Source organism: Clarias gariepinus, chromosome 5 (genome assembly GCF_024256425.1).
Source record: "Clarias gariepinus isolate MV-2021 ecotype Netherlands chromosome 5, CGAR_prim_01v2, whole genome shotgun sequence".
NCBI classification, from domain to species: domain Eukaryota; kingdom Metazoa; phylum Chordata; class Actinopteri; order Siluriformes; family Clariidae; genus Clarias; species Clarias gariepinus.
Genome location: NC_071104.1, coordinates 26,456,453 through 26,468,492, shown reverse-complemented (window position 1 = coordinate 26,468,492; position 12,040 = coordinate 26,456,453). Strand labels below are relative to the sequence as shown.

At 36.6% G+C, this 12,040-nt stretch overlaps 1 protein-coding gene across 2 annotated transcripts in view; it reads right to left on the bottom strand.

Annotated features, from left to right (window-relative positions):
- Positions 1 to 12,040, bottom strand: part of slc4a10b (solute carrier family 4 member 10b) — a 52,500-nt gene that overhangs the window by 37,356 nt on the left and 3,104 nt on the right. For both annotated transcript variants that reach the window (XM_053495988.1, XM_053495987.1), the window contains exon 2: positions 10,695 to 10,724. In XM_053495988.1, coding sequence (XP_053351963.1) covers positions 10,695 to 10,724 — 30 coding nt within the window. The remainder of the gene's footprint in view (positions 1 to 10,694; positions 10,725 to 12,040) is intronic.

The window sequence follows — 12,040 nt, the reverse complement described above, 5'->3', positions numbered from 1 at the left end:
CCCAATGGCTCTCATCCAACTCTTACATTCACACAAGAATTTCCTGCCCGGGTCAAACTCACCACATAACAGCAGACAAACACACACACACACACACACACACACACACACACACACACACATCCCCCTAAGGCTGCTGCATGGGCAATTACTATATATTACTGTGCATTTTTATATAAAGCACATGATCCTTATTCACCATAAGCTTGTAAGCACCTTGATCATTTGACCACGACACAATTTATTTTAGCACAAAAACTATTTTTAAACCTGCAAAACAGAGGGGTATTTAATCAACTATGTGACCCAATTACAAATCCTTAATCCTAAATATCTGATTTCTGACTCACATCATTATCATATTAATGTAGTTTTATGTGTATCAGATTTTATGATAACAAGCATTTATATACTGTGTATAAGATACATGGTTTGTGGTCTTGACGGAATATCAACTATTGTGGAAATGTAATCCCTTCCACTACTTAAAAAAAAATACTAATAATGAAGTCTTTTGTTTAAAAAGTGCTCTTTGAACACAGAAAAAAAATGCAATTGTCCAGTGTAGATGAACTGGGAACATCTGTCATCCGTAATAAGTGATAATTAAACAGGAGTAAACACTCTTCCACAGTTGGCAGAAATAGTCCAACAATTTATAAGGTTTACGGATTATTTTAGATGTTAGAAGGCATAAGATTCATTTCAGATGTTCACCAGGTTCAATGTCACAGTTATTCTCAGGTAATAGCTATGTATATATAATACAGTGTGTGTGTGTGTGTGTGTGTGTGTGTGTGTGTGTAATGCTATCTCCAGCAATTCTTTCTATTTATATGTATATACAAATGTACTCATACCCACAATACCATATGGAAAGAAAAACATTTCCTGCTATTTGTCCCCCACAGATAGAGGTGGGAATGCCTGAAAATGAGTGGGAAATGCTTGACTAAGTCCCGACCTTGGACATTTCACAATTCCTGCATTCTGATTGGCTGGGAAATTGCACTTTCTTAAAGGGGCATTCAGAGATAGGGCTTTTAAATCTGCAGACACTGAAACAGGTTTAGAAAATTTCGAAATTGTGCCAGAATACATGATCTGAGTTGCATTTCAGCTGAAATATTAACATTCACATCTTGGAGACCTCTCAGTCTTGGCCAAACTTGTTTAAAAATAAGCTTTATTTTTGACCTTTAAGATGCTCCACAGAAATCGTACTAGTGTAGAATTATTTCCATTTCTTTAAGCTTCCGTTTGCTTATTGATTAAGATAATTACACACTGAATTCCTCTGACATTTTACATTCCTATTCAGTAGGCTACAGAAATGAATGCTTTCTCTAATATCTGAAGACAGTTACCATGGATACTCATGTGGTACCTCTCTCTAAACCAAACATAATTTGAAAGTCTTTTATGTTTGAATCTCTTTCCCAGCCTTGTGAGTCATTATTTTACAATGCTGAAGTACATACAGTACTTCAACATCAGGACTATGAGGTAGCCTAGACAGGACGGTTTACAATGTAATGACACCACCAGGGCAGTACCCTCAGAAATCAGTGGTCAGTTGCAGAGTTCCTGTTTTGTAGCAACTTTGGGAATAAATGTAAAAAAGTTGCCACTTCAGAAGGACTAATTACTGGCCTGCATTTATGGCAAGAACATGGCCAAGAAAAAAAAGAATGAATTACATACTTTGAACGTTTTTTTTTATAATTTAACTTCACTAAGCATTTTAGTGACCCCATTCATGATTTTTCCTGACCAATGAAGCTGACAATGTAGCACTATCTTTCCAGGCTTCAATGTGTTGGAGGGTTTTTAACCCAATTCAAATCTCCTTAATTTTTTTTTTCCTTAATGCAGGTCATTAATGCGTGCGTGCTTATCAGCCTGTTTTAGAGTTGCCACCTGTCCCAGTTTTTTCCCAGGACTGTCCTTTTTTCAGTCATTTGTCCTGGAAAATATATGGTATTTCCCAGATTATACTGTCCTGGTTTTGTATGGGTTATTATATACAGAGCTATATCTATACAACATAACAATTTCACAAGTTATCCCAAAATAATTACAAAGTAATGAATGTTTTTTTTTAGTTGATGTGTCTTTCATCACTCACATTAAATCAAAAGGTAAATTAAACAAAGTAAACTAAAGAAGTTGAGTAACCATTGCCACTGCTGTTTTAATTTTATAACACATGGCACTCTAAAGAAGTAATACTGTGAATAGAATGTGCTTGAATTATAAGAGTCAACTTCTATGACTGTTTCATAAAACCATGGGGTGAATCAAGGTTATATGTAATCATTTTCTTAACAAATGAGCTAGTGATAAACTTTTCTCGATAACTGAAATTGGTGTTCTCTCCTCTGAAAAAAAAGAAATTATGAAGATTTACACCTTAAGAAATTAACCAATCCATCATAACATTAACACCATTTAAAATTAACACATTAATATTGATTCTCAATTATAAACAAGTAAATTGGTGACATGATCATGGGCACCCAAGGCTCACCCATGCCCTTGGGGAGCAAAAGCGAGCCACAGAAAAGCTTATGCAACACAAATTTCCAAAAAAGTCCATGCTTGCCATCAAAGAAAGGCATCAAAAACCCAGTGCACCAAAGCCGACTGCATACAGGGCCCAGATGGCCAAGAGCCCAAGGCTTCCAAAGGGTGATCCAAATTCCTCAGATCCCATTCAGATTGAGTATCTGCAGACGCCCTTATCCAGAGCGACTTAGATTTTTTATTTTGTTATATATCGAGCAGTTGAGGATTAAGGGGCCATGCCCAAGGGCGCAACAGGGACAACTTGGTGGTCGTGGGATTTGAACCTGGGACCTTCTGAACCGTAGTCCAGATGATTCTGATAGTACAGACCTTAACATGAAGGAAATGGGAATAAAAATGCAGTATGAAACTATTGGACAGGATGAGATGCATGCTGTGTGAAGGAGGCGTGGGTACGGCATGGCAGGATGTGAGTCAGCACCTGTATTGTGTGGTTGCTTGTGGACACACTGCCACTTTGGGAATACTGGCATTATCCTCTTAAATTACATTTTGGATAATCTTTTACCTCTAGAGATCTGTTTTAATGGGCTGCTCTGCCATTTCTACCTTTGCTTTTTTTTATATACTCAGCACGACATGCATAAAGGACCAGATCAGCTAGTGGGAAAATGACTTTAAATAGAGCTCACTAGTGTTCATGAGTTGGACTTTCTGAGTACAGTGCCAATCTCTAATGTAAACAAGAACGTTTTAGTCCATGATTGATCGTAATATTCACATTAGAGTGGTTAATACTTCCACTATCCTGTGTCACCTAGAAAAGAATGGATTGCTCTTCTGGTTTATTTTAATGTTTGCTCCTTAAGTTGTCTCAGTCAGTTTTTTTTTTTTTTTTTTTTTTTTTTGCCACTATCATCCCAGGTTTGCTCATTAGCAGTGTATACCTGCATTCAGATTTTTCTAAAGCAACAATTAAACAAAATACAAAATTTAATTTAAAATTCAGAAATCATCAGTCCATTGTGTTTAAATTGTTCCATACTCTAAATTCATGGTTACTAGAAATTAATTAAAGTTAATTGAATTGAATTGAAAGGACATTTATGAAGCGGCAGAATATAACTTAGTTAATGTTGACTACATGACTTTTTCTTTTTTAGAAAACCCATATTTTGCATTTAGCAAAAATTTTCTATTATTAGTTAGATATTCGTTTATGTAAAACAATTACAAATGTTATGTGGCCATAAGAAAACCATTTAATAATAAGACTAATTGGGGGGGGGGGGGGGGTTAAATTTGATAAGGAACATAAAGATTGGACTTTGGCAATGGAAAAGATGAGATCTGATAATATTTGATGACCCTATTCCAGATAGATGGGCGCGTCAGGGTAAAAAGTGGTGTGCTTATCATGCTTATGATCTGAGGTTCAGATGGTCAGGTTTAGGCTCAGCAATGTTATATGGAAATAAAATAATCTCAGCTGACTTGACCTGAATATACTGAATGACTAGGTTATATCATCAATGCATTTTTTTTGACTTCCCTAATGGCATGGACATATTCCAGGACTTAAACTGTGAAAGAGTGGTTCTGGGAGCATAAGGTATCTTTTTCACACATGAACTGGCCGCCACACTGTGTGCTGTAATTAAAACTAAAGGCCATTGCTTTCTCAAAAGTGTACAAAAATCATATAAATTAAGTCCTTCTATTTCCTTCTATTTTTTGACACAATTTTGTGGTGTTACATCAACTGCACTGTACTTTTAAATGGCGAGGGATACTGTATATTTAGAGGACAAGATGCCAACACTAAGACACATCCAGCACACACACACACACACACACACAGAATGGAGGGGGGGGGGGGTCATTTTGCCATATTGCTTTTGCATGCCATAAAAAATTGAATGATATTTAATCTGTATAAGAGCTGATCCCTTTATTCCTCCTCCCCTGTGCTGACACACTGCCAATACCACAAGAAGTGTCCTTTTTCTGTGCCATTCCACAAACACTCTCGCTGTGTAATCCTTTCAACAAGAGCCAGTGAGTGCTCCCCTGCAGACACATGCCACTGCACACACACAGAGATATACATGTACACACAGGGACACAGTCTTAGAGAACACAATACCATTTGAGAAGAGAGTATTTCAGAGAAGTCCACAAAAAAATCAGTTATATTGGGAAGTTTTATTTGTTGTGGAACAAAAAGAGAGAAACGACAGATAAAATTAAATGGAGGATAGTATGAGAGAGCAATAAATGTTATCCTGCAGTGAGGGTGAGGTGGATGAAGCTACTGGAAATCGTGACACAGTTTCAGCCCACTCTGCAACTGCTAGGCAGAAAAAACACAATTTTGATTTTACTTGGTTTGTAAGGTACTTTCACTTGTCTCATGATAAGTAAATAATTAATACCACAGCCATGTACACCAAACCATAAACAACTTAACCCTGAATCTTAACCTCGATAATCAGGGGTAAATATTCCATCTCTTCCATTTTGAAAAACCTATAAATGTAAAGCATATTTAAAAATATGTCGGTACATAAGGCTGGTACCATAAGGCCTGTATATATATATATATATATATATATATATATTTTTTTTTTTTTTTTTTTTTTTTTTTATGAAAGATGTTAAAGACTAGAAGAGACTTTAAGGTTAGGGTGTCTCTATTTCATTAATTATGCCTTTATAATTATGGCAAAGGAAGGTACGTATAAGGACAGTAAGACGTGTGTGTGTGTGTGTGTGTGTGTGTGTGTGTGTGTGTGTGTGTGTGTGTGTGTGTGCATTTTACACTGTTTGTAGGTGAAATTAATGCTGACACTATCACAGCCTATAAATACCTCTGTGCATGCTATGCCAGCACCACTATTATGAAATAAATACAGAGATAATGTCTGAACAGAGCAATTCTGATGGTCTAAAATAAGATTCTGTCAGTCAAATTAATCAATGGACAAAAAGATCTTCTCATAAATCCAATGCCATTGCATTTTGCTTATGAAATCTTAACACAATATAGGACCAGGTGTTACATTTATTAACCTAATTTTAAATGTGAGTTCCTTGAGTAATAAATGTTCCTACAATAGTATCCCTTGATTGGTCCTGAAATAGCCTTTCTTGTAACCCACCAGTCCAGGCAGGGTACCAATCCATAGCAGGGTAAACATACATACTCACACTCATTCACACACTACGAGCCATTTGGGAATGCCAATAAGCCTAAACTTCAGGTGGGATTTTTGGACTGTGGCAAGAACGCCAGGGTTCCCAAAGAAAACCCACCAAGTACAGGTAGACCATGCAAACTCCATGCACGCAGAGATGGGAATCAACCCTGGCCGGGATTCGATCCAGGACCCTGGAGGTGCAAGGAGACAAGTGCTATCACAGTGCTTACTGATTTAACTGGCAACCATTATAGACCAACATGAATACCCAACATGGTACAGAGAAACAGCAACAGTACTCGGCACACCAACCAGCAATTAAGTACTTGGAGGACCAACACATACATTAGCTACATTAGATACCAGGACCTTTACTCAGTACACTACAACCAATACCTGTAGTCAGTCCTCAACAGAACACCAAAAAGTTCAGTACTTTACAAGCCAACATCCACTTCCAATGCTCTACACACCAACACCTACAGTCAGTAGTATATATTATTTATTTATTTATTTATTTTTTGTGTAGAGTATAGAGTTTAAATATATATATATATATATATATATATATATATATATTTTTTTTTTTTTTTTTTTTAATGAATTTCTTTTATTTTTGTGAAGCTGCTTTGAGACAATGACCATTGTTAAAAGCGCTATATAAATAAAATTGAATTGAATTGAATTGAATTGAATTGAATTGAATTGAATGTTCTCTGGGATCTGTGTGCATGGTTGGGGGGTCTCTGGTACTCCGCTTTCCTTCCACAGTCCAAAGTAATGCAGATTAGTCTATAGTAATTGCCATTTTCAAATTTCCTATAGTGTGTGAATGCGTGTGTTATAGTACGGGTGTATGGCCATATGCACGCATACACCCATACTACAGACCAATAAATGGTTGTGACAAAGGATGCAATCATTAAGGCAGTCATGTCACTTATGACTAGAATTAGAATTGACCAAATTAAAATGTTTTACTGAAAAAACTAGTGGAAGTACTTGAAGGGTTGTAGAGTGTTTTTGATTGTATTTTATGTGGGGATGTTATTAATACAAACTCATCTGGAGTCCAAAGCCAACACTCAGACCTAGGCAAATTTACACAGTACTATACATATTAATAATTAAATCTATTATTTTACAGACCAATACATACAGCCAGACCTCTTAAGAACAATAAAATCATTACTTTACAGACCAACACCTACTTTGAAAACCTTAAATACAAAGGCCTACTCTCAGTCCTCTACAGACTAATACATACTGTACACTCAGTGGTCCAAAGAAACAACGACAATTCAGTATTTTACAGACCATAAATGGCAATAGTGTAAGCTACTACACTACTAACTAAGTAGTAGCAACAAAATAATTTTGTTGGTTTTGAGAATTTATTTATTGAAAGAAGCAGAATTATCTGCCAATAGAATTTTTGTTTGTTGTAAGCTTATTTTAAGAAATTACAGGTAGGTTTGGCTAGGTTCAAGAATATTTTACTTGCCAGGGTGTAATTTTTGGCAGTGCTGACATGTCATGAAAAGAAAAAGAAAAAAAAAGATTGAAGCTTCATGCATTTGCACAATATGTTTATAAGCCTTGAGAGCTATTAAAAGATTGAACTATGTATGGAAAGAAGGGGTTAGGAGTTCAGACTTCACAATTGCTTTGATGCATCAGTACAGAAAGCCTCTTAAACACTGCCTGATCAGTAAAAGCATAAAACATGCAAGAAACCAGCTTTGTATTAGAGCCTCTACATATGCTATTACAGTCTGCTCTGCTCTGCTGAGTGCAGTGCTCTGTACAGCCAGTGCAATGCAGCACAATGGGGCTGCAACAAGACACTGCTGCTGCATATCACATAGTGCTACCCTAGGTCACTACTAAATGCCATTCACAGAGCTAAGCAGACGGAACAAATCTTTCTCGACATACTGTAAGCAGATAGCCTTATACTGAGTGCTGAACCATGTTAGCAAGAGTACAACAGTACAAAGTACAGTAGTGTCAGCATACCTGTGATCGGAGCTTGCTGTAGAAATCCAAACTCATGACAGGCAAAAGTTGTGTAAGCGTAGGTATGTGAAACACCTAACTGCAACACCTAAACTGAAGTGTCTTCACACTGTCTGGCACACTGTGCTATCAAAGATATTAATCTGCTGCTCTCTCTCTCTCTCTCTCTCTCTCTCTCCCTGTCTCTCTGGGAGTCTGGGGCTTTAAGCAAGTAACCACCTACATTCTGCCACATTCCAGTCTCCTCTCCTCCTTCCCAAGGACACACTGAGACCAGTTCTTCTCGTGGCCAGTCAGAGTATCAACTAAACCTACCCCTGTCTCTCAGCCTCATTTACAACCCAGTCCTTTTTAAGGCAAAGAGCAAATCATTCTCAGCTCAGTATAATCCATGCCACACAGCCATCAGCACTGTTAGCTAAGAATAGCTGCAGTGTGCAGGTCAGGGGACCAGGTGAAGTATCTGCAACATAGACAATGAGGCGCAGAAAGGCTCACTGCACTGCTTCACAGATTGCAGGGCAAATGCAGTATCTCTCCGATTCATTTTTTTTTTCAATTGTGTATATCTGTTGGATATAGAGAGCATATTTAGCCTGAGAGAGTATTCTAAGCAAATCCTATGCAATTACTACTGAGTCCATGTCCACTAAGTAATCACTAGTACTCAGTGGATATGTCTTTGGTTTTGTGCAGATAAAATACAAAAAATTTAGTTATTAATGTAGTTATTTATGTCCAATGTTAGGTCCAAACTGATTTGTTTCATTTTCTTGACCACTGAACTATATAATCCATTTTTCTTATTGGCAATCACTGTGATATGTCTTTGACATTGTGGATCTGAAATAAAAGATAACTCTTGCCTATTATTATCATCCTAAATTAATCCACTGCCAGATATAGAAGCTTGTTAAAACTTGATGCCTGTAAGCCCCAATAATAATGAGAAAATATAAAAACTCTTACACACATTTTTCTCAACCACCATCAAACATAACATGACACTTAAAGCAGTGCAACATTCTAAAACCAGAATATTTTTTTCATCGTGCATCTACAAGCAAGTGAGTATTACCAGCGGGATGACCACAATAACACTGAACTGGAGTGAGTTTAGAAATAAGGGTCTTCATGACCACATGAAGGAAAGAGTGTGGCCAGCTTCCTGATGTTCCCTAGCATTCTGTATTATATTCAGACTCATTGTTACTGCAAATTGGGATACTGGCTGCTTCATTGCTCTCACTGACAACAGCTTTATAATTCACGCTGTGTAATAAATGTTTCAAGGATGGAATTAAAAATGAATCACCATCTCAATATTGCATCCCAAAACACACCAGACATATCATTACTAGCTATGAGAAAAAACATAGCTGTGACCCTTATTTTACTACAGACTGGCAGTCGGGCATGCTGAAATGTCAATTTTTTTTTTTTTTAGAAAGATATACATAAAGAAAAATTGACACTCAAAAGTCTCTTAGTTTTACCCAGCAAGACTCTAAACTAAAAAAAAGAAACAATTTAACTCTTTCTAAACAGTAAGACGTTTCCGATTTTACAAGTTTTTACCACAAAGTTTACCAGAGCAACATTTTACCTCCTCTTCTACACATTACTGTTTCTGTAGGCTGAAGGTTTCATCCTGAGCCACCTTTCAACAGATACTTACTCCCCACACCCTGTTAACAAGCAGAGAGACTTTAATTCAATCTCCAAAATAATGCCGCAACTCTACAGATCTCAGTATTTTTAACCAAGTTTGCACCAAAGCTTTGTCCATCTTCGCAGTTTGGATAAACTCCAGACGGCTCTAGTCTCTGCTCAGACAGAAACAAGACCGACACTTACATAACCTCTTCCCAAGTGTACTATTATTATACAGACTTTAATTACTTTAATTACTTTTACACCATATGTACTTAGCTCTCTTTTGCAAAGGGGTTCATAATCTTCAATTAAAAAAAAAAATATATATTTTATATTCTAATAGCATCATCAACACATGCAACACATACAACAAGTACAACACACATAACACAGCGGACTAGTTGTTGCACTAATTAGTGTTAGTCTTGAGGAAGCATTTTTATAATACACCCAACACACTAAATTAATTGGTATTTGTCTAAAGAACAAATGAACATGTGGGTATTGGTGTAGGCAGTAAATGTTTAAGTAACTCATCTCCTTGGCTCACATACAGTCATGTATGATTGTCACGGGTCTCAATATTAGGCAAATACAACCTTAGACGAACAACATATAACTGTGTCACTGTGCCATTGTTTATTTAATACAAACGAAGCCAAAAAGAAAAAACCTGGGCAATACTAAGTATCCCCCATTATTCAACAGCTTGCTGATCCACCTTTAGCAGCAACAACTTATAAATAATCACATTAGAAATAATTATTTTCTCTATGACTTTTTCACTCTCACATTGTTGTGAAGAAATTTTGGCCCATTCTTCTTACCTACTGTAATTGTTTCATTTCATTGAAGTTTTTGGGCATTCACTTATGCATAGCTCTCTTAAGGTGCTGCCACAGCATTTCAATTGGGTCGGGCTCTGGACTTTGACTAGGCCATTTTAAACCCTGATCCTTTTCTTTTTCAGTCATTCTGCTGTAGATTTACTGGTGTGCTCTAGATCATTGTCCTGTTGCATAATACAATTTCAAGGAAGCTTTAGCTGTCAGACAGACGACCTCACATTTGCTTCTAGAATACTCTGGTATACAAAGGAGTTCATGATCAACTAAGACTACAAGGGGCCCAGAGTGCAGGCACTTTTGCTAAATAACTTATTGCACATTTTACCAAAAATGAACAGATCATACACGATGACTAGAGAAAATCTTTCAGTGCTTCAATGCCATTTAGCAGGAGATGAAAAAGAAACAGAAAACAAATAAATAAATAAACTAGTCCACTCACCACAGTTCTTCCTCTGGAAGGTGTTATTACCTGCAAAAGCAAAAATTCTCTGTTAAAGTCGAACAACAATCAGTTTCTAATTCCAACAATAAACTCATATAATCTCTATGTATAGATGACATTATGACTAGTTATTGTTATTTGGGGAGGGGGGTTGCCGTTTTAATGCTCAGGGTTTAGAGCTATAAAAAAATTCAAAGTAAAAAAAGGCTGCTTTAAATTTATTTTATGTATATATCCTTGTAATCAGTATTGTAGTGTTTTAAAACCAAAGCACATTTGCCATAGTGAAATTATGTAATATTACTTTGCAGGATTTGGATTCACATCCAACTAAAGGATTAATATGCCAGAGAAAGCACACATTAAGCAGCAGATCAGAGCAATCTGACCCCCTCATACCAAAGAGTTCATGAAAGGTGCACCAGAAGGCTGTGTTTTTAGAGTAACATAAAAGCTGCTTTTCAGTCAACTCCTAAGAGATAATAAAGGGAGATCTGCTCACAAGTGATTAACTGTAGGGGTTTGGCTTAATTGTCATGAAAAAAGTTATTCATACATTCATCTGGCATTTTCATAAACTGGTATTCTTCAACCACCCCTGCAAAAACACTTTACCACTCACTACTGAGGGAGACTAAGTAGGAACGAATTGTGGGCTCTTGCCCACAAGCCTGACTGCTAATGCCGAGCTCAAGCATTACAAAATAGATTATACCTCTGTAAAAAGGGTATTGTTACAATAATAGCTAAATCTTGCACCAAGGTGCGCATTTCAAACTTATTACCGCATTCATGGCATTAATGAATGACTCCATACAGACTTAATTACTGTGTTAAGTGGAATTAATAAGGTTTTAGGTTATGATTAAAAACTGAGTATGTTTTATGCAGCCTGGGATGAGTTTCAAAATGTTTAGGTTCTGGGAAACTCTGAAAACATATTCAAAGACAAAGGTAACTGATGGTCTGGTAAAAGGTCTAATAATGAATGTGCACAGAAAACATCACTAAGCGAGACAGACTTTTATTATTATTATTATACTGTCTTATAAGAAAAGAAGGAACGTCGCCACATTCAAGTCTGCACTCTGCAACACGTCAGAACTCATCAGAACTTATAACTTAAATTTTAAAGACTTTTTTAAAGACTTTTTTTGTAAGTCATATTTACAAGGTTCTTCTTTCCAAAACCATACAAGTAGGTGAACTAATTGGTGGGAAAATTCCTCTGGGTGTAAGTTTGCAGGAGTGCACATGGTGATGCCATGCAATGTACTACCATTCCATGAAAGGGCTATGCCTACCTCATGTCTAGTGTTCATCTATCTAAGATAGCTGTAGAG